General features: G+C 39.6%; 1 protein-coding gene across 2 annotated transcripts in view; it reads right to left on the bottom strand.

The window, feature by feature from the left end:
• LOC121865188 (neither inactivation nor afterpotential protein C-like) overlaps positions 1 to 24,314 on the bottom strand; it is a 57,589-nt gene that overhangs the window by 17,636 nt on the left and 15,639 nt on the right. Inside the window, exons 13-28 of one of the 2 annotated variants that reach the window (XM_042364501.1) lie at positions 23,539 to 23,738; positions 22,198 to 22,372; positions 21,787 to 21,916; positions 21,095 to 21,308; positions 19,987 to 20,128; positions 19,715 to 19,868; positions 18,518 to 18,655; positions 18,078 to 18,241; positions 16,415 to 16,692; positions 16,121 to 16,270; positions 12,331 to 12,434; positions 4,128 to 4,193; positions 3,116 to 3,193; positions 1,746 to 1,876; positions 1,061 to 1,263; positions 225 to 397 (exon numbers count right to left, since the gene is read on the bottom strand). In XM_042364501.1, the coding sequence (XP_042220435.1) occupies positions 225 to 397; positions 1,061 to 1,263; positions 1,746 to 1,876; positions 3,116 to 3,193; positions 4,128 to 4,193; positions 12,331 to 12,434; positions 16,121 to 16,270; positions 16,415 to 16,692; positions 18,078 to 18,241; positions 18,518 to 18,655; positions 19,715 to 19,868; positions 19,987 to 20,128; positions 21,095 to 21,308; positions 21,787 to 21,916; positions 22,198 to 22,372; positions 23,539 to 23,738 (2,500 nt within the window). The remainder of the gene's footprint in view (positions 1 to 224; positions 398 to 1,060; positions 1,264 to 1,745; positions 1,877 to 3,115; positions 3,194 to 4,127; positions 4,194 to 12,330; positions 12,435 to 16,120; positions 16,271 to 16,414; positions 16,693 to 18,077; positions 18,242 to 18,517; positions 18,656 to 19,714; positions 19,869 to 19,986; positions 20,129 to 21,094; positions 21,309 to 21,786; positions 21,917 to 22,197; positions 22,373 to 23,538; positions 23,739 to 24,314) is intronic. The other variant, XM_042364502.1, reaches the window with a different exon arrangement.

Here is a 24,314-nt window from a genome sequence, read left to right as displayed (position 1 = left end):
TGGCTATCCAACCAGACTCTTCCCTAATTCGATTAATTCTCCTGCAGATCAAATAGGCTCCATTCCTAATGGATGTCAACCAAATCCTAATGGATACCAATCCTGATGGGTCCAATCATTATGGATATGTTAGGGAGTGACCCATTAGAAATGGCACCCATTTGGCCTATAACATGTCTAGACCTTTCCCCCTCTCCCTCTTGTACTCTGCTGGGGTAACAGACCCTGGTCAAACAAAGCGGTCTTGGAGCGGACATCCATGGGTGTGTCTGCTATTTCTTTGTTGCCGGGGCCACTATTTCCCAACTTTTCCTCTAGACCCATGTTTTCGGAGCGGGCAGCAGATGCACGAGACTTGAAGGGAGCCTCCCAGTCGTCATCTTGCTGTCTCCCCTTCCTGCAACAACAAAATCAATTAGCAAAAATTTAATTCATCTTGTCAAATCAGAAGCTTTAATAATAATGAAACAAAACTGACAGGTAAACTGGTCACTGGTGTGTTGAGGTTGTCTGGAGGACACCAGCAAGGGGAAGCTGGCAGGGAGATGCCAGTAGAAAACATTCTCAAGAGAAACCTTCCTCATAAAAACTTTATCACTTTGTCAGTCAGGGAAGAAACAAATGTAGCTGCAAGTAGCCTCCTCCAGGCAATAAAAAAACCCAATCATATTAATATAAATGAGGGTCGAGAGTTGTGTTTGTTGAACACATGCTGTATGCTTCCACTCATCAAAATGTCAAAGTAAATAAACTGAGGAAACATTAAACAAAACAACTTTAAAATCAAATAATGTTATTCAATTATGCATGTATGAAATCAAACAAAACTCGATCGGTCTAAGCTAAATAAATTGTGTAATCTTCGGTGAAATGAAAAACTGACATACGAAGGGAGAGGTACAAATCAATGTTCTTTCTTGCATGACTTGAAAATAATAAAAGTGATAAAGCACTTTAGAATAAAAGATGTGAGAGTCTTTTAAACAGTCTAAAGCCCAATAAATAATATGTCGCCGTGTACTAACTTGGCCCAGACAAAGACTTAGTGTACTGTACTAACTTGGCCCTGCTGGGGTCACAGAGGAAGGTGGTGTCAAAGTAGGCATTGAGCATGTGGTCGAGGGCGAGCTTGGGCTGAGCAATCTTCTCCCTCACCAGGATAGTCTTGTGAGCACCTGGGGCCTCATTGCGTACCTTACCCAGGTCCAGCCGATGGTTCAGCCGCTGCAGCCTCGCCTGCATCTCCTGCCCGTACAAGTGAACCTGCAAAACAAATGCTAAGAATAAATTCAAGTTGGTAATGTGATAACTTGATTTCATTATCCAGATACAGGTACACACAAATGGTAGAGTAAATTAAGTTTGCTTCACTTACTTACAGTACACATGACGTTAGTTCAATCTAGCTTCGTTTAGCATATTCCGAACTACACCCATATTTCTAATTATCTATTTAAGTATATTACCGCATTACTTAATGAATGAGCAGTTTCATAATTCCCAATCTGGATTAGATTCATACATGTTTTATACTTATTAACTGGTGTTTATGTAAATTCACTATTTTGTAATTGTTCAGTATTAAATTGACAATATGGATAGGATACTTTTGAGGCATGTTGACACGTTCTTAAATAGACAGGTAATATTTGATCTTACCTGGTGAAACAGACAAGTAATATATGGTACCCAGGCAGGTATGGCACTGTATCCTCTTGGTGAAACAGTTAACAGTGTCTTCTCACCTGTTGGGAGAAGTAGACGAGATGTTGTGTCTTGTCTGCGCGGTAGATCTGGAGCTGCTGAAAAAGGGTCCTCATCTTCCACCTCCTGAAGTAGTGTTGGACGTAACGTGCCGCCTCTGCCTCTAAGGTCTCTGAGGGTGGGTGAAGGAGGCGAGTACTGTACCTGAGAATACCGGGGTCATGACTCACAACCACCAAAACTTGACTCATAACTACCAATGTCAAGGAATATTTGACTCACAACCACCTCTACCCTATATACCCGACTCACAACTGCCACTATCTGGGGATATTTAACTCACAACCACTATTATCTGGAGATTTTTTTTATTCACAACCACTATTATCTGGGGATATTTGAATCACAACTCCCACAATCTGAGGATATCTAAGTCACAACCGTCATTACCAGGGGAGAATTGGCTCACAACCATCTCTACCCTATATACCCGACTCACAACTGCCACTATCTGGGGATATTTAATTCACAACCGTCATTACCAGGGAGGTGGCTCACAACCACCACTATCTGGTAATATCTGAGTCACAACCACCTCTACCTATGTACCTGACTCACAACCACCACTATCTGGTAATATCTGAGTCACAACCACCTCTACCTATGTACCTGACTCACAACCACCACTATCTGGTAATATCTGAGTCACAACCACCTCTACCTATGTACCTGACTCACAACCACCACTATCTGTAAATAACCACCACTACTAGACTATCACCCCACACATATACTGTACACATAAAACTACGTCTAGATCGGCAAGCAAAGAGATGTACTCTGGTCCTCAATTTTTAATTAACGGTAAATTTATGAGACACATCAACTTTTCATTGCTACATCAGCCAAGGTAATTAATCATACAGTATTTTACATACATTTAAACTATCAGCATTATATTTAACAAAACCACGAGAATTTAGTCTATAAGATTATAACTAACAATGACAATTAATCCAGTCAACAAGATCAATTATCATAGATGACAGAAGACGATAAGTTTATGGATATTTATTAGCAAGTATTAAAATTCACATAAGCCGCGGGGCAGGTTGTAAGTGAGAGGTGAAAGATGGTAAGTGGTAGGTAACAGGTGAGAGATACTTGGTGATAGGTGATGGGGGATAGATGAAGAGTGACTGGTGATCAGTAGGTGGTGTGGCTGACCCAACTTTACACCACACATCGCCATTACCACACTTTGGATGCAAGCTAAATTAGGCCCTCGTCGTAATACGTTGGTTTAGTGGGAGGGCCATTACGACGGGGCCGAGCTAGGTAGAAGTAGGGACTATTAAGACAGAGTACCAATTACACTCTTACTTCTACTATCACTACTTTTTTCACTTACTTTCACCAAATTTCTGGCGCTCCCGTATCTTATTGGCGATTTCTGGGTTCTCCTGGCGGACTTTATACCCTCTGAAGTCTGAGGAGGAGGGTGAGATGCTACTAAAAAAATAAAATGAGGGTAAGATCCTACTGAAACAATTGGCTCCTTCTCCTGCAGGTCTCCCACAAACACACACACACACGAGTCCTCTTCACACTCCCCTTGTCTCATGTAACATTTACTGTACATTCAGGCAAAATGACTTGGTTATTAGCAAAACTGTAGTGATGACTGATGATGGTCACTTGGTTATGTTAAACTGTTCTGAGCAAATTTCCCCACCCAACTAAGAATGATTAAAGATGTTGTACTAAATATAGCTGATCTATAGGTTTAAAAGTTAGAAGCACGGAAAATAATGACTTCCCAACGTTAAACATTAAAGAGTGCTCCAGATACTACTTTTTCATTTAGTTAAATATCAACAAATTTTCTAGATTATTACTTTTCTATAAATCTAATACAGAAAAATTACTTGGAGATTTTTACTCATCCATTATGTTCAAAATATAAAAAGTAATTTAGAATACCGTATTACTCCCGTGTTAAATATAATATAAACAATGTTGAATATCTGTGACCAAGAGCTCATCAAAAGTGGAAAATTAACATTGTAAAAGTAACCCATAGAAGTAAATATAGTACAGTTCTATTTATTGAGAAAATGTGACACAGGTTGGGTTGTGTGAGAGCCATGCCCGGGAGAGCTGCCTACACTACCACCATGGGAGTCACAGTCATCTAGTGAGTTTTTTTACCAACCAAGGTGAAGGTGAGGAAAATATCACAAAAAAAATTAAATTGAAAATTCAAAAGATCTTTTCAAAAATATAGTCATGGCCTTTAAAAATTATTTTATAACACAAAATATCATGGAATGATGAAAACAATATTCATTAAGTGGCCAAATAAAAATTAAAGATAGTAAACTTGGTCTGATGTCAAATTAGGGAACAGAGGAACAACATACTGCTTTGGATCTTTGTGGCGGCTTCCTCCTGGGTCATCTCCTTAATGGGTCCCTTGGGCTTAGTTTCTAGCACAAAAGCAATGGAAGATCGAGTTAGAAATCGTGTAAGATCAAGCCAGATTATAGTTTTATGTGTTGATGGCGCTACTCAAGAAAGCGGCCGCACAAAGCCCAGCACTCACTTGTGAATCTCGATGATGGCTCGTAGTAAAAGTCACGTTACAGCGTCGCAAGGCAAGCATCAGGTCTGGGCCACATAGCATGCTTACTCTATAATAATATCAACAGATTTAGAAGCCACAAATAATTAATAAGAGCATATTGACAAATATAAACTACATTACAGCGACATCTGCACAATTTTCTAATCAATACTAAGTGTATGATGAGTTGCGCTGCTTTAACTTATTTATAGTTACACTAACCAATGCCATTTTTACACTCCAGCCGTCCTACACGCGCGATAATTTTGTGCTGCATGTCAAGGACTTCCTTAAGAGTGGTCTGTAGGTCAGCTTTGCTGGCATCAGGGTCGTCAGCCAACAAACCAAAGTTTTTGAGGGCGCTCTGAAGCATGAAGGTGTTGCTGATACTACTGTCTGCCTTGTCATCTACACTCTTTGCCTTGCAGTCACAGTATTTACTTCTGAAGGGAATTGACGTATCGTTATAGCCATAGCCTGTACCTTGGAATGGTACCAGCGTGTTGTCAGGGACGCATTCTCCTGACACACAAGAATACTGTGGGTCCTCAGAGCCATACCCTGAGGTCTTATACTGGGCCGATGCCTTCAGATTACTGTATGTTGTAGATGTAGAAGGAATAGTGTCGACTCTCTCACTCTTTTTGCTAACTGTGGAGTTTATCACTGCCGACCTCTCGCTTGCTGGGTGTACTTCAGCCTTATGATCCTCCGACTTAATCTTTGTTACCAGAGACATCTGTTCTTTGTCAGAGCTTGAAGCAGTGGTCTCATGCTTCTTGTCCAAGGAGATGAGGGATTCCTGGGTGTTAGTCCTGACCAGGCGGGGAGCAGGTCTGTGTGGTGCAGTATGTTTCATCTCCCTGTCTTCCACCTCCTCCATATCAACCTCCATTACTGAGTCTATGTCCTCCATGTTGTCGCTAATCACAAATTCGTCTTTTGTCACAAGTAACAACTGGTAATAACACACACACACACACTTAAGGTGCGTGTGTATGTGTAGTTAAACAAAACTCGTCTTTTATCACACGTAACAAGTCAGAAGACAAGGTAACTTGGAGATGAATGTGTAGTTGGTGGGTGAGTCAGTATGGCACAGTGCAGGAAGGCATGGGTCGTCATGCACACCGTGTGGAACTCGACTGATGATGGCCTGCTGTCAGCCTCCCTCTCATAGTGAAGCCCTATGAAGGAAGCCCCTCACGGTATAATAAATTATCACCCGGCATCCTCACCTAAGTGAAATCCGATATAACGTGAGGCGCAAATTATTTTGTAAATAGGTCGCATGTGATTTGTCTTCATGATATTTCAAGATAGATGCTGGTTGGTGTCCCGAGAAATACAAAAATAATATACTGTCAACACAATTTGTTGCTTCTCTACGTTTATACAGGTATAAATAGTTATGTGTAACATTTAGAGCAGGAATGAAAACAGTTCATTTTTACTAGATTATGTTAAATGTTTCACAACACAATGCCAGAGGGAAACTATAATGTTACAAGTCACATTTTGTAAACTCTACATATACAGTATGCTGACGTACTTAACACTACATTTTTTTCACGTTTTAAACAAATTATAACAAGTGAGATGACTGTTGATATAACTGGTGAGTGAGATGACTGTTGATATAACTAACTGGTATGTGAGATGACTGTTGATATAACTGGTGAGTGAGATGACTGTTGATATAACTAACTGGTATGTGAGATGACTGTTGATATAACTGGTGAGTGAGATGACTACAGATATAACTAAATGGTATGTGAGATGACTGCTGATATAACTGGTGAGTGAGATGACTGCTGATATAACTAGTGTGTGTGAGATGACAGTTCATATAACTGGTGAGTGAGATGTCTGCTGATATAACTGGTGAGTGAGATGTCTGCTGATATAACTGGTGAGTGAGATGACTGCTGATATAACTGAAATTCATGTCGACTTTCCTGGCAGGAGGTAGGCGACACACAAGGCGGGTTTCAACTTCCTCCCTGCTAATAATTATACAGTAGTTTTAATACAGATTTATATCAACGTATGGAATCCTTGCACGGCTACGTCACAGTGAAATATGAACACAGCATCACAATAATTCCCTGCTGAAATGGGGGCTCTGATCGTGATGGCCTTGACAAAGTTAATCTGTTTCTCTGATTGCATCTCGGTTGTCATAATAGCAAAAAATTTAACTACATGACCCAACATGACTAAGTTCCCAGATCACTGTAACAAAAAATTGACCTTGATACTGAATCACTTATATAAAAAACAAAACAAAACATGATTATCATTGTGTCTCGATAATCTGTCTCTAAGGGAATAGATGACCAAGTTGACCTACCACATATGGACTGTTGTAATATGTTAACATTATCATTTACACTATCGCTTCATTAATAGTGTATAAAGGGTTAACAGTGTGATTCTGATACTCCAAACACCTCGCTTACTGAGAGAGAGAGAGAGAGAGAGAGAGAGAGAGAGAGAGAGAGAGAGAGAGAGAGAGACCTACACAATGCAGGTGATAACTGGCTTTATCACCTGGTTATTGAACGTGTGAAATTACACAACGTTCGCACACACAGTTACACGTACACACACAAACACACATCACTCCCACGCCTCCAGAAGTTTTTTTTATTCAATGTCGTAAAATTTCAGCATGATCTAATTAGATAATTTATATCCCCTATCTACCTATCTACAGTATTTATATACGTACTGATATATTTATTTATCCAACTGTGCACAAATATTTCAACAATATTTGTCAGTCAACTGAATTGACACAGCCAATAACAATAGCGTCAATAGCGACTAAATAAAAAACAAAATAAATTAGTGTGTGATGACTGGTGAACATGGTGTTGAGAACAACCCACACACACACACACACACACACACACACACACACACACACACACACACACACACACACACACAGTCGGCCAATAAACATCTATTTCCATTACTAAAATTCCAAAGTGTTTAACACTAATCTAGAACTACAAAAATGTCTCTTTATCTTTATGAATGTGAGGGTATTCATAATTAAAACTTTCTACTGGTAGTGGGTCTATATTGAAACCCAGGTGACTGATGGTCAAGACTTCTGTAGATATAATAAACCTGGCTGGTAGGTGTTTCAGTTTTACAATAAAAGAAAAATATCATCAAACTCCACCAAGAAAAATCATTGTTTGTTACAATGAATTTGATCGTTACCAGGACTGTCTATATCACGAGACACTTGTACAATCCTGCCCCACAGCAGCCTCTCAGGTGCATTTGGTTTCTCCTTCAGTTATGGAATAATTCACATATTTGTAAACTATATTTATCGATCAATATGAAATAATTCACTCACATTGTATATCTTTAAAATAATTCAAATCTAAACCTTTGAAAAACCGATAGAATAATTCATGTTGGTTATGATTCAGCTATGGAAAATATCAAGTATATCATATATCAATGTAGGTTATGCATCTAAGCTACTGTGCCGAGTAGCATTTATATATATAAATGCTACTCGGCACAGTAGCTTATTTACAAGGTTGCTACTCGGCACAGTAACTTAGATGCATAACCTACAATCAACTACAAAATAAATCACATGTAGAGTTTACAATGAAACTGAATAAAAAAGGACTATTGCAAATTCATGAGCAACAACTATATTGTACAGTATATTTTAATTATTTTGGGCACTGCTCTATCAGAATAAAAAATGTAAACACTGAAAGCCATTACTACGATGAAAGGGAATCTTTAGCGACTTGTTAAGCAATATATTTTATAATTTGACTTGTGTGTGTGCGTGCGTGCGTGCGTGTGTGTGTGCGTGCGTGTGTGTGCGTGGAGTAATAACACAATCGAAGCTTAAACTTTGTATAGTAGCAGAAATGGAATGTTCAAGCTTTGGTCTGTTTGTCTGTCAGGCGTTATACAGTACATCATGATACAATAATACATTTTAGGGTGAAGAAAGGTTTAGTGCAGTGTGTCTTTATATCTGTGTACAACATGCATCACCAATAAACAATTCCTGCCCGCAAATGGATTACTGTGTTTGTGTGAATATTGAACCAGTAGCGATGTTACTGTAAACAGGTAGCACTGGTGAAGACTGCCTCACGTTGCTACTTCTTTAATGCAAGGTGGTCGGAAAATAGCAAATATACTGGAACAATATATTTTTCTCTTCCATTCATTAGCACTTGTGTCAAAGATTTATTGTGCTTTAGGCCTTCCCTTCCCCAACAAACCCCTATCCCTGTCACCTCACACAAGCCAACATTACGTCCATCTACAAAAATCAAGGGAACTATTGACTCGCACTGATTCTTCCTGAATGTCCACCGACCTCACTTGTAGTGCGTCCCTCAACCCATCCTTCCACCGTCTTGGTCCCCCCTTCTCCCTCTTACTGTCCATGCTCAATTATACAGTCACCATCAAATGTAATAACTGAAAAATATATCGGGTTTAAGTATTCTGTTTGTGTAGTCAGGTCTTTATTACTTTATGGCATCTTCAAGTTATTGATGATAGGATTTTAGCTTTTCTAATGCAATTCTTAATAAAGAAATTTAATGAACAAATTTGATATTATGGATGAAGAACACCTGCAAAGAACATGCCACAAATTTCCATAAACTCTTTAAATCACGCGTAGAGTACTCTTACTACACAAACTAAGAGCATCTAATCTAAAATAGTCTGGGGAATTTTCTTTATAAATACTGGAGATGCAGGAGGTGAGACAGACTGGTGGCCTTCAGGTGGCTTCTCTCATTATTATGAGTGACAGTATCTATAAGGAGGCCACTTGATACTCTACTGACCTTAGTACTTACTACACCTAGTCTGGTACTTACAAGTCTCCCACTACTGTTTGTTACTGGGCTATACGGGCTCTTTCTAGGTTAATATTACGGGTACAATAATATATATTTTGAGGGTACAATTTGATCTCTTGAAGTGTCAGGATAAGTTGTGCATAACCCTCCTGCAAATATTTCTGGGGATCTTGCTGACAAATATTTTCTTAGACTTGAATATAGAACTCCACGAGCCCAAAGTAATTTTTCCCCTCAGTAAACATAGGTACCTCTAGAACTGGTGAGGAATTCTTTGCAACACATTTTGGTAGAAGGCCCCAACTCTCTCTCTTGGGCTACAGTTTGCACCATAAGAACATTATCACCAATCTTCATGTGTCTTAATTGAGCTGATCAGTAATGACTGGCCGATCACTAGAAATCCATTTTCCTTTTTAGGACTGCCAGCAGCTTTTTCATTCAGTGTGCACCGATGCCTCGTCCGATATTCTTTGTTGTCACTTAAATTCCTGAATCCAGTTCACTTGAAACCTCTTCTCTCTAAATACTTCCTTCAATACTTTAAAGATAAAGCCTCTGCTTCTTTGTCCTCCTGGCTTGTTTGTCCTGATCAGCCTAAGGGTCTTTAAGTCTTCTTTTTTCCAAGTATTTGATCAAAGTGCCCCGTTGGGAGAAGAATCAAAACATGACCGCTGGCGATAGATTATAATGCACGTGACCTGAGAGCTCATATATCCCATATGGCACTTTGCAAACAAACACTTAAAATGAAGCCAATTCTGACATCTTGCCATGGTGCAGGACCGAATTACAGAGGTGTCATCACACGTCCACATGTCGGGGTGTGTACTGTGTACATGTGTGCAACATAAACAATTTGTAAATCGTTGCCTCAGTGCCAGTGTTAAAATTCCATATTTTGACTAAAAATTGACTGTGCCATGAAACTTGCAATGTCCTCAAATAATTTGGTGAGGGATATAGGCTGACTGCCACAACAAGATGTTAAGTGTTATACCAAAATACTGTATACAGTTCATAAATCATATACCTGTACAGTTGTTTAAATGTCTGTTAACCATGAGGGTTAATTCTTTTCACCACATTGTTAAAGACATAATCAAAAAGGGGTTACAACACTCGTACTGAGGCAACAATAAGTACGCGTGCGGAACTTTTTGTAGTACTCGAACTACGTACAGTACTGTGCTCTATGACTGAACACACTGACTTACTACACCTACAGATATCTACACCTCATCAAGCTGCTGCTGTTAATAGTAACAATGGTTCCCAATGTTTACTATTACATTCATTACTGTCTAATGATAGTTCTCCTTACTAGCCATTACGTCCATTACTGTTAATATTATGTGTCGTAGTGTTTTCTTTATTACTGCTAATGTGTGTTTCTAACGTTATTCTTACTATTACCATTCTCTGTTGTGAGTACGTCAATTACGTCTCGTTGTTATCTCTATCATATTTTTTGTCATGTGAACATCAACGTTTTCTTGTTGTTTTCACCAGGTTCTGTCGTGGTCGTCATTCTCACGGTCCATGTTGTTATCACCGTCACAATGTGTAAATTACTTACTAGTTGCAGTTGATATTTAAGGTGAATTACTTTTAAATCAAAATGGCTCAAGTCCTTAGAGATCCCAACCCCACCTAATCATAGGTGTGTGTGTGTGTGTAAGATCACTACACTATACTACCAACATACACCAATACATACCTGTACATGGAAGTAAACAGTAAAGCTGACACACGGTCACAATAACCATAAGTGTACCACAACCTACGACTCACCCACATATTTTAGTAACACATTTCACTTGTAATATAACAAAATACAGTAAATATAAAATAAATAAGCTTTGGATACACCGATCTAATTCTGGCTTTTAATTGATTTCTACTAGATCCAGGTATTTGGCTCTCAAGTAGAAATGTATTGAGAGCCAGACCTAGATCTGTAATTTCTTAGTAAAAAAATCGGTTACCCAATAATGTATAATTTATATGTAAATTTATTAATCATTTTATGGAGACCCATTTAATTATACATATAAATGAAAAATAAAAAAAATGATAAATGCACTAAGTATGGAGTCAGTGAAACAATATTATATTCTCTTACGTCTTCAAGTTTCCTGTTAAATATAGGGTGAGGGGAAACAAGAGCAAATAACACACATACTTCCTTCATTCACTGCCATTCATCATTCAGACTGCTGCCGGTCCCCTTCCACGAGAGCCCGACTCTGGTTTACCCTTCACTTCACTCTTATCCTCCCCTTTGCCATCACTCACGCTCCTACAGACAGACACTCCATTTATATCAATCAACATCTCATTCTTTTATCCACCAAAACATTTCTAACAATCCTCTATCTTTTCCATTATCCTGTATATATTTATGAATCTCATTATCTAACCAAGTACAGTATTTACCACTCTTATCACTATTTCAACACAGACTCCTATTAATACCTCTACATATCCATTCAATCCTGGTATTCAAAATCCCTTTCATTTTCCCGTCATTACCATTTACTTTTAAATCCTCCCTCGGTAAAAACCATCACTCGCACTAAAGCTTCCATTTCATTTAGTCAGGTCTTCCCAGAACAGTTATTGTCCCTCCTCACTCTTCTCATTCCCTGGTGTACATATACTGAACAACATCATCACTCTTTTCACTTTTCATCTCCCTGTCACTTCCTTCACTTCTTTCCAACTCACCTCTACTTTATTCTTCAGTTATATTTTATGTTTAACAACGACATCCAAGTTCCAATCACTAATCATATTTTTAATCACTCTCTCCTGATTACTTTGATAACCTTTCACTTACTGTTGATACATTAAGATAATTACTAATAAAAGAAAAAAAAATAACTGAAAAACAAGAAAGTCATTCATGTAGGTCTAGCTGTTTGTTTAGCATAAGTTGGAACAAATGATCTTTACAAATTAAGAGTCAAGTGTACTGTATATGAGAAACAGTCATGAAAATATTGTACATTAAACGTTTAAGTTTAGCCATCCAGTACTGTATTGCATATGTAAAAAAATATTAAAGAAAAAACTGATGCACATTTAAATTAAAGACAAACCAGTTGAAGGGACCTGACTTACTCTCTGTAGGTTTGAGCTGGCCAGCTTTCTTCTTCTTCCTCTGCATGTAGGCTCTCATCATGGCCTGAATCTTTACGATCTTCTTTACACTCGACTCGTACAACCTGGCAGGTGCCACAGTAATCATTCATCAACAAACACAAATGGCTCATGGTTTTTTACTTCCCAGCTATGTACAGGTACTATAAAATATACTAATGTATTACCAATATACACACACATGGATAATTTGTCTATCATTAGACTTTAATTTCCAAATAGATACACAAAAAACTTTCTGAATTCTAAACACAACAGAGGACTGAACAAACTTTAGGCATGCAGGTAGTGTTTGATCGTCTACCTTGGACAAATACACTGCTTTTTACTTTTACTCTCTTCACCACTGATCGGCTCGTTAGCCGCTTGGGCTATCGGTCACGTCTCTGTTACGCACTGTTGGCAAGTACTGGACATGCACCGGCTCCTGAACGTATCTAAACCTGCTCCAGTATTGGTCAAGTCTGCTGTTGAAAGAGCTCACACTCGGTGCCGTCACAACACTTTCTGGCAGATTGTTCCAAGAGATCACAACTCTCACTCCGAAAAAGTTTGCCTTCACAGTTTTCTGGACTTGCGGCTTCTTCAATCTTGAGCTGTGACTCCTTGTGGGGCGAGAGTCCGCCAGTTCCAGGTAAGGACACTCGACTGAGTATTGCCCCTTGAGATATACACCTCAATTAGGTCGCCTCTTGCCCGTCTGTAGTATAAGCTAGGCAACTGCAGGCGCTCCAATCTCTCAGGGTAGTTGAGGTGCCAAAGTGCAGGCACCAGTCTGGTGGCCCTCCTTTGAACATTTTCAACCAACCGACAGTCCCTAGCATATCTCGGGGACCAGACGGGGTGACAGTACTCCAGATGGGGAAGCACTTCACTCCTGAAGATAGTTACGAGGGACGGACCGTCTAGATATCTGAACGACCTTCTTATAAGACCTAATAATTTATTTGCCTGATTTACCTTCTTCTCGCAATGGCCCGAGAACTTCAACTCATTGTCAACACACACACCTAGGTCCGTCTCACGTTCAGTCTTAAATAGTGCAGTTTCTTCATCCCGATGGGACATATGATACGCCTCCTTACCGTTGGTACGCCCCAGGTGCATCCTCTTACACTTCGTGACATTGAATCTCAGAAGCCATTTCTTCGACCATTCTTGGAGCTCACAGAGCTCCTTCTGCAGCTCTTCACAGTCCTCTTGGTTCTTGATTTCCCGAAATAGCTTGGAGGTCATCTGCAAACATTTGTATGGAGGAGTGTACAGCGTCAGGCATGTCATTTATGAAACAAACAAACAACAGCGGGCCCAATACACTGACCTGTGGTACCCCGCTTGTGACAGGTACAGATGAGTGATTTCGTGCCATTAATCACCATATACTGCTTGTGGTCATGTAGAAAGTCTTCTATCCACGCTAGGACATTTCCCCGAATTCCGTACCCTTTCAGCTTGATTTTCAGCCATTCATGGGGTAAACTGTCGAAAGCCTTGGCAAAATCTTGGTATATATTGTCGATATTACCACCCCGTTCCAGAATATGGGTCCAAATATCAAATACCTTGAGCAATTGTGTTAAGCAGGAGCGCTCCGGCATAAAACCGTGGTGGCAATCCTTTTCAAGGTTGTTTCGAAGTAAATGTTCCATCGCGGCATCTCTGATAATACTCTGCTGGTTAGGCTCACCTGTCTATAGTTGTTCGTGGAGTGACGATAGTCCTTCTTAAAGATAGGACTCACATAAGCCATTTTCCAATCACTGGGGACCTTTTGTTCATCCAGGCATTTACAGAACAGGATCTTCAGGGGCTCGGCAAGCTCGTTGTACAACTCTCTTAGCACTGTAGGATGCACCATGTCAGGGCCAGGACTCTTATGGACCTTTAGCTTTGACAGTTTATTTCTTATACCCTCTTCTGTGAACACAATGTGGGTCAGTGCTGTGTCGAACCGTCTGTCCTCAAACGCAGGAAGGTTAATTGCATCCTCTCTTGTGAACACTGAGGAAAAGAAGCTGTTCAATGCCACAGCTTTATCCTGGTCAGAATCTACATAACTGCCATCTTCAAGCCTCAGGTCTGATACTCCTACTCGCGTTTTTAATTTTGACTTTTAATGTGTCCTGGCAGCAAGGCCTTAGCGTCAAGGTCCCTTTAAAAGCCCCCTTCCGCTGCCTGGGTATAGGCCGTTATGGCTAGTGTCATCCACGGGGCTAGCATAATTTAATTCATCTGAGCAAGAGATATACCTCCCAGTGGGATGACTTCCTTAATTATCACATCTACTAATTGATGTCTAAGTAAAGTGAGATATGGAGGTGATCGGCCCCTTATGGCAATTCAGTGTTATTTTATAAGAAAGAGAAAAAATAAACAAATAAAACCTAGCTGCCTCCTGTTGGTGTTCTAGCCTCCTGGGTACACTGTGTCCTGTGTTGCCTTTAGAGTTGTCTTCTGTTTTTCTTCTTCTGTTTTCAGTTCACCTCGGCGATTTGTCGGTATTTATGTGGTATCTCTATGTACACTGTATTTTGCTATGAATAACGGATGATATACACCCACTCAGTCCTTTAGAAACACAGAAGAAAAAAAATACTTTCTTTGGGGCGGTAATAGAATGTCTTTCAGGACAGCCAAGCTTGTTGATTTTTTTTTAACTATTCTTTCCTTATCCTTTCTTTTCCAGTTCTCATCAACGAATATATCTCTTTGTGCTATCACTGTGTACATTTTACGTATCTCCCTATGAATGGTGGATTGTAGGCACAGTTTCAGTCCTTGAGAGAGAACACAAACAAAATTTAAATAAAAGTCTCTGTGAGAACAATAATACGACTTGGTTTCTGCTGACAGTGGTGCCTTACCAGCCTGCTTGCCAATTTGTATTCACTTTTAGTTATTTACAACCTCTTCCGTGGTCACTGATTACACTATGAACCGATTTAACTAAAGGCACAGTACTACACTCCCTGGTTGGCCTTTGGGTGGTCAATCAAGCCGTGACCACAAGTCAGTAAAAAATAAGAAAATAAAATAAAGTTTTGTCATATGGCAATGATTTTGTGGTTGTAGGCCTCCTGACCTGGGCTGTACCTCCAAACCGGTGGAGATTGAGTTTTCAAATATACAATCGCGTCTAGCATTAAAAATCCTACATCGAGTTACACTTTCACATTACTAAGACGATCTTGATGATCTTATGTAATCACTGTCCAATTTCTGCCACTCAACGACGAAGGCCCGAGTGCCAAACACGCTTTGTTATAGAGACGAGACGAGACGCGACCCGACCCGACCCGACCCGACCCGATCCGCAAGGGTGATTCGTCCAACAAAAATAAAAAAAGGCCCGCACTGTACTGTTGCTAGGAAGCAAATTCTAATTCGTGACAATATCAGTGTTCCCTTCCTTTCCACCTTCTTCTTCGCTCTCTACCCTGGCTGGATCATATCAGGTTTCCCTAACCTAATTTCTTTATCCTTTTTCTATCAATATCTCCTTTTCCTGTCATTCTTACTTATGTCCTGCACAAACCATTTTCATGAAATACAGGACTATACAGTACTTGCACTTTCTATACCTTCTTTCTTTCAACAAACCTTATTAAATAATCAAATAAGTAAGGGGATATGACAAATACGCAAAGGTATACAAGTACAGTATTCTGAGTGTACATCATTTAAAGATTAAACTTACTGGTAAAAAACAAACACATTATGGAGGTTGAGTGAGAGAAAGGTTGTGGAGTACCTGGAGAGGAATTCCTCATTATAGTATTTAATGAAGACCTTGTCCTTGCCGATGGCCCAGCCCTCCATCTTGAGTCGTAGCAGCAGCAGCCTCGCGTTGTCCTTTGTCACCTCTACTATCTCATCGAAGTCAAATGCCAGGAATTGATATCTTCACAAGCAGTGAAAAAATTCTTTATTACAATTTTTACTAATTCTGGCCATACACATTTGTAAATAAGAAAGCATCATATCATTTGTATTATAATTTTGATTCTGCTTAAAAGAAGAACTTAAATGATATATGTCAACTAACCTTCGAAGGAACTCCTGATAAGGGATCCTGTGAGAGAATCCTTGCTGGCGAATCCTGATGGTGTCGCAGATGGCATGGTATTTAACCTGGTGCTTGATCATGTCACGGTCGAAGACGGAGCTGGAGTTATCCATATTGGAGCGGATGCAGCGGAGGAAGTGTGGCTGAGAATTGGTTAGTTTGTAGAGCAACTCAATCAGCGAATACCGGAAGTTCATGCCCAGTGTCTGTACGTGGCGCGTTTGAGACATGCGACCCTTCGACTTAGTGTTGAACCTCTGCAAAATAATTCAAAATTGACAGCTCAAGTGATTAAGACCTATTTGAGCAAATGTGTAAAAAGATAACAAATTTACTGATGATTTTTTTTCTTCATTCCAGGTTGTGCTTTTTGCCAAGTACTGTACAGTAGTCTGCAAATCCTGTAATCTTCGTGCCTTTAGCAAGCTGACAAAAACAGCAGGAATGAACCAATGAGTTCTGTCATTCTTTTTTTTAATATATTCGCCACTTATCAGCTTACGAACCGTTTGGGCGGTGTATCCAGTGTTAGTACAGGAGGAAACCGGGGACTGGGAAACCTGTGGTGTTTGGTAGGGCCACACTGGATATCACCCTTCTCACGTGTGTCCGGGCCGAGGCTCGAACCCTTGACATATTAGTGAGAGTTATGCGCATTACCGCTGTACCACCAGCACTTTATATTGTTCAGTTGCTCGGACTCGCTCAAATCAAACATTGTCGAGTGATTTTTAGTCAGGTCACCGAAGGCATGAAGACCACGGCCTACTTGTCACTTCACAGTAGTAAATTTAAGTAATGAAAATAATGAAATGAAAAATAATGAGAGAAGTTTAGTATGTATTTCTTTGTTGTAAGTTAATAAAAAAGTGCTTGAACTTAAATTTGCCCCATTTCAGTACTGTATGTGATAACACCAAGGGCTTCACAGATCTGGTTTGTAATGACCAGTAAGAATAAACGTGATCAAACTTGGCATTGTTACCCCTGTCTTAAAGTAAGAGAACGAACTCCAGAATATTCACAGAAAATAAATAATTAGCTATAACTTTAACAAATTTATAAAGTTATACCACACTTGATTCTTTCTGAAAACTCGAGGTTTTCACTTTTCTGTTGTAGCAAAGTATTCACAATATTTTACATTCTACTTATGTTCAAGTCTTACTAAATATTAGAGGAGTATTAATCCCTTCTATGTATTGTACTCTTTTATACATTATACTTTGGTAATTTTCAGATTTGGATCATGCAGATTTAAAACATGATTACAGTCACTGGCGGCGGCACCTATTGAGCGCTGAAACCAGGTTGGTACCAAGAGTAAGAGGGACTAAAGACTACCCTGGCTGTAGGATGGAAACGAATACTGTACTAGTCAGAAAGAGTACTACTACTGATCACTTGTCTTTGACCATTCTATATCTAATCTACAGTAACCATGTCATGATTTCTATAGTGAATACCTGAAACTCAGCAAGTCATTCTGGTATGTGTTTTTATGATAATTAATAAGATACTCATTATCAATACAAATTTCAAGCGATTTATCTATTCTGCCATGTGTTTGATCAGTGTATATTTAATCTATGATAATCCTGTCATGATTTCTACACTGGTCACCTTAAGCTCTACTACTCACTCTGGAATCCTTCCTGCCGGTTTTGCCTGCTCCTCCTTTGTCCTTCATCTTCTTCTGTTGATGCTCCTCCGTCTCCGCCGTCACGTTGCCAGTTTTAGTTAACTTGTTGCAGAACATACCACGGATGTGGTCGTTGGCTGACTTGCGCATCGTCTGAACCAATTCTGTAGGAAAGAGATGAATATTTACTTGCCCCTTCATATATATATATATATATATATATATATATATATATATATATATATATATATATATATATATATATATATATATATATATATATATATATATATATATATATATATATATATATATATATCCTTCAGTAAAATAATCAATGCATGTCTTTTATCTCTTGTGTTCTATGTGTAATTGAGTGAAATGTAAGTGACTAGCTAATTGTTACCATGAGTAAACACACAACAACCAGTTGGACTCACCAGCAGATATGTGGTCACGGTTTTTGTAGACAAAGCCATGGAGATCGTACTTGACACGTCCGACATAGTGTGAGATGGCGTACGTGAACTCCGACACCTGTATCATCTGCTTCTGGTTGACCCCTTGCTTCAGTTTGTCTGTAAAACAATTGAATGTGACACAGCAGAAAGGTCCATACTCTAAAAATAGGTTGAAGCTTGGTGTCTGCATCCCTTGATCCAGCCCGCATAAATGTAGAAGCAATGAGATCATAGATGGATCGATGGATGGATGGATGGCTAGATAATATAAGAGAGAGGTGGAAGGATATAAATTAGACAGACAGTCAGACAGATAGATAGAGTGATAGATAGCAATACATCTGATGATGCTGGGTTGCTTAAAGTGATGGAAGTAAACCTGGTACAAATCTTGGGGCAGTGTCAAGGAGGGGAAACAACATAGCAAAACACATCTTTCGGCCTACAACCCAGACAGAATGGATATGATGTAGTCTGTGGTAATCATGTCAATAATGGTTTGATCTGTTCGGTATTTTCATCAAAATGCTTGTTTAATGCACTGAACAATTCTGGTGGCGGAGCAAAGAAAAGTCGACTGTGGATTTGCTTTAAAAAAAATTAAATTAAAGTGATCTGTGCACTTTTGGTTCCTTAGCAAACTGATGAACATTAATTTCCATATATTTTCTAATACTGTAGTTCGTTGCTGCTAATATCAGACATACATTTGTAATACAGCAGTTTGTTCAATTTGGTGACGTGTCAAATTACACTACAGGTTCCGAGAAAAATTGGTTGTATTTCATGTTCTGCCACTGAATTTGTATTCTATGAATTACCCTGAGAATTGTAGTAAAAATTCCAAGGAAATCAAATGATAATTAACAAAAAGTACTCCCAAAACTATGTCATTACCCTGAAATGCGAGTTACCTATGATTTTCTAAGAGAGGGAAGGGTCATGAACTACATTAATGATTGTTACTAGCCAAGCATGGGCACCAACCTGTAATGTTCATCCATAGGAACCTTAGGGGAAATAAGAAGATAGTGGAGATAGAGAGAGAGGAAGCAGAAAAAAGGAAAAGAATCTAAGAGGGTAGATTTTTAGCACCAAGAAGTGGGAGTATTTTTTAGATTGCGGCAATAAAATAGTTTCACCTTAGACACTATTAGAGCTCCCTCTTTAACTTACAAGACAGGGAGGTATCACTGCCAATACTCTCGCGACTCTCGTCCTCCAAGATGGAGAAGAAGCCACTGCTCTTGGCAAGGAACAGTTCCAGTATGTGTCGGTTGTCGGGGAATGTGAAGTTCTTCACAGGGATGCCCTCGTCTGAGTAGTCTTGCTGTAGGATACACAACACCATCAGATCTAAACATACGCACAATATGTAAATAGGTACCCAAGTTTACATCTTGGGGAAGTGAAGGTGGGCGAGAGCAGTACCATGCATCTTAACTCACCATTTCCCAGCTGAAGACGTACTGATTGTAGAAGTACTGAACCTGCTCGTTGGCTACATTCACAAGCAGATTCTCCAAGGTGTTGTGGTCATTTGCCTCGAAACCAAACATGTCCAGTATTCCTATAGCAAAGGGGTCACCGCTGGAGGATGGAGAGGGAGAGAAGACATATTATAAGGTGTTCACAGCCTGAGGTTTTATTTTTACTAAGAGAAAATTGATTAAATGGGAGATGGAAATCTTACCACAAAAAAACTTTGCTCTGTGAGGCATTGCCGCCACCTTCCCACAAGATGACTAAATTTGTTGGTTGGGCAGTCGGTGAAGTTATGTTAAGTCAGGTCAGGTTAAGTTAAGTTAAGGTTTGTCTTACCCCATATTTTTTTTAGAGGGAAGTAGCATGGTGAGCAGTAATGTATCATTAACACTTAAACTGCAGGTAGTACTGTAGAAAAATCAGGCCTTCAAAAAACCTGGATTACTTCTCTGTTGTTGAGGATTAAGGAATAGGCCTATGTAAATCAGAGGGACCCCAACTCCTATCATTTTTGAGAGGAACATCTAAGGATCACGGGGATTAAATATATATAGTTCTCCAGTTAACCTATATTCATTTAAGAGAAGTGAAGCAGACAAAATAGTTAAACGTTAAGTAATGGATACCAAAAATAGAAATATATAAATTATGTACAGCACATCTAATGGTTATGGAGATTCCTAAAACATGTAGGTTTGGGGTTATTTGTCTTTGTTTAGAAGAAATTATGAAGACAAAAATAAATAACATAGAAACAATTGACACAGTAAATGGCTTCAGACAGCCTGGGTCATGAAATTACCCTTCTGACTCCAATGACTGTGACGTAAAAGAGTACGTTATAAAAAGTCCAGTTAAAAAGACAAAAAAGTATAAACCTTAGTAGCATTTTGTGTAAATTAAATGTTCATGTTTCATTGCATAAAATTTCAGTGGTGGTGTTATAAGACAAGCGGGGTGACCAATTTTCGACAGAAAATCCTGACGAACTTTACATTAAAAACAAAAGGTGATAGAGTGTCATCCAATATTTGTACTATCATGGTATAAAATGTGTGGTGAGTGACTCACAAGACGAGCCTGGTGACGGAGAGCTTTGTGTTGATCAAGTTGACGATGAAGTCCATGATGCGGGAGTAGAGGGTCCTGGCCAAAGCATCTTTGCTTAGTTCAGCCTCATCCTGCGACCTCTTGGCAGACTCTACCGTTTGGTCGTCCTTTACCCGGCAGAAGTTACACAGCGCCCAGCACAGCTTCTTCTCCTCCACGTCCAGCAGCCGACACACTGTATGGTTTATGTGTGAGGGGTAAAACATATGTATGTGTGGCACTAGTAAGTCTTAAGGGAAATTTGCTGTACTTATATGGCATCAGTTTGTGTTAAGGGAGATATGTGCGTATGGCACCAGTGGGGTAGATATGCATGTGTGGTAATAATGGGTGTTCAAATTGTGTTCCTTTATATTAGATTGTAGAATTACATCATATATAGTATTTGTAATATTTGTTGATGTTTCATTGGCAGATGAGCTTAATTTTTTGTATTAACATAATGAATATGTTCACCTTTCTGTACTCTAGCGAGTGCTATACTTTCCAAGGTTGAAATCATCAGACATATTTTGAAGTTTATGAAGAAACTAGGGTCTTCTTAGTCACTGAACTCAATTTTTGTATCGGATTTTGCCTATTTTGTCTATTTGTGATAAACAGTACATTCTAAAACTTCGAAAATACCTATATTCGCACTGAACAGCACCTACCTTCCTTGACAGGCTCCATGTCCACAATGGACGCTTCTTTGTCTCCCGTGAAGTCAATGTTACCCAGGTTAAGGATGGCAGCTAACACCAGGTAGATGGTGTGTATCTCCCGTTCCGTGAAACCAATCGTCTGCAAAAGAGGTAAACCAGATATATAACTGGTGCATTGTTTTGTGAGATGAGTACTGTACTATAACACATCTATTGCAATAATAAAATAAGTGAAAGACAACGAATGAAGGAGGACTGTGTGTGTATTTGCTGTTAATTCTGGCTGCTAAGTCCTAAGCGAGGAAAGGCTTGAAGAAAATTTGAATGTGCTGTATATTTCAAAGGATTTGGTAAATATTACCATTTGTGCATATTAGTTTTACTTTGTAAATCTCACCTGAAGGGCCTTCCAACACCCACCTGAAGGGCCTCCTCGACCTTGGTGAACCTCTGAGCATTGGTGACCTCGTTGTCGTAGGGGTGTTTGCCCAAGTAATAGTATTTCCTGCCCAGCTTGAGGCCATAGCGGGCTAGCCGGGAGCTCTGGGAGAGGCCATCGTACAAATAGTAGAACATGTGAAAGTTGCCCTCGGACCTGTTGGTTATCACAATAACCATCAGCACCGTGGATGCAATCCATATGAGCACAGTCCCTAAGGACTCTAGCCTAACCCAATCTCACTACTAGGATTGGGGGCCTATTGGGCCCTAATCCTAATGGGTTGGTAAGACTAGAGTCAATTTGCACTGGGCCCTATTAGTTTATTTTTTTTGTGGTTTATCATGACTGGGGCCTATTAAACCACTGCCTCACCACAAAACCATAACTCATGAATTTTAAAGATTCAGAAACATACGAGTTCACTTGCACTTAAAAGATAAAATTCTTTCTTTCAAACTGTAAAGGCCAATAAACAATACATTCCATTATTAAAAACATATCAAATAAAATGCCTAGCCTGAATTAGTGTCATGGTAGACAAGACACCAGGAAGGTAATCTAATAGCGATACCAGGATGGGAAGACAAAACTTGAGGGGGGAGGAAAGAGAAAAGTGAGAAGGAATAAATAGAAGAGAAAAAAGAAGAGGGTAGATAGCGTGAGATGAAAAAGGAGACGACTTGGAAGCTCATTAACAGACGCTCTCCTACACTACAATAAATTTCAGTAGGAAGGAATAGTTAATCATCCCTCCTATTACACCACCATGTTAATAACCCATACCAACAATAGTTAAAATATTTTAACTTTTGCAGAAAATAACGCTGCTACCATTTGCCAGCACTTAAATAACCTTGAATGCATTAACTATAACCCTACACATCTAAATTGACTCTGATGCCCTTGTGCTTACTGAAACATACAAAGGCCCACATGATCTCAACCCGAACAAAACATTTTACACTCACGCTACATGACCCTACAGCCCATACATGACCCTACAGCCCATACATGACCCTACAGCCCATACATGACCCTACAGCCCATACATGACCTTACAGCCCATACATGACCCTACAGCCCATACATGACCCTTACATGACCCAGCCCATACATGACCCTACAGCCCATACATACACCCTACAGCCCATACATGACCCTACAGCCCATACATGACCCTACAGCCCATACATGACCCTACAGCCCATACATGACCCTACAGCCCATACATGACCCTACAGCCCATACATGACCTTACAGCCCATACATGACCCCTAAATGAGCCTCACACCAGACCCCATAACTCCCTTGTCACCCACCTGGGCCTCTCGGTGACGCGAAACTTGTCGAGCATGAGGAGCCAGACGATGGCACCAGAGACTTTGCCTGTCTTGGAGAAGGTGAGGTCGAAGTATCGGGTGTGGCGGGTGGAGTCTGGGTTGAGCTGGGTGACGGCATTACCAAATGCGTCCAGTACGATGCACACCTTCTTGATCTTGTCGATGAGACCCGGGTTACTCTGCCGGATCAACACAACCATAAATTTATATTTATCGGGATGGCATCATAATATCCATTTCTTTGCTTATTCTTTCAGCTTATCTAAGTCTCTCTACATTATAGGTTACAGAACCTTCTTCATCTTTGATTTTCCTATTTAATTAGTATCATCAAGAAAAATGTAAACTTCTGAATCTACGATCTTGGGCAAGTCATTAATAAATAAAGTAAGCAGAAAGGGGACCAGGACAATTCCCTGTGGAATGCCAATTCTCTGGTTGAGTGCAAAAAGGGCCAATGTCATAAAATGTCAATATAGACTTTGGCCCATAAAACCCAGACATTTTTTGACATTGGCCCTTTTTGCACTCAGCCAGTGAATTATGACTGGAGTACATGGTGAGTTAAGCCCGTTAATACACACTCTTTGACATCTTTTTTATAATATATATATTTTTTTTTTGGGGGGGGGGGAGGCGTCAGGCTTGACTTGGGTGCTTTAAGACCCTTGGTGGTCGCTCCTAGAGCTGACTAACATGCTCATTAATGGCAACCGTTGGATTATGAGGCAAGTGCTATATCAACTTCGCCACTG

This window comes from Homarus americanus, unplaced genomic scaffold (genome assembly GCF_018991925.1).
Source record: "Homarus americanus isolate GMGI-L3 unplaced genomic scaffold, GMGI_Hamer_2.0 scaffold18547, whole genome shotgun sequence".
Lineage (NCBI taxonomy): Eukaryota > Metazoa > Arthropoda > Malacostraca > Decapoda > Nephropidae > Homarus > Homarus americanus.
Note: the sequence above shows the minus strand (reverse complement) of the source record. Positions and strands in the feature narration are given on the sequence as shown.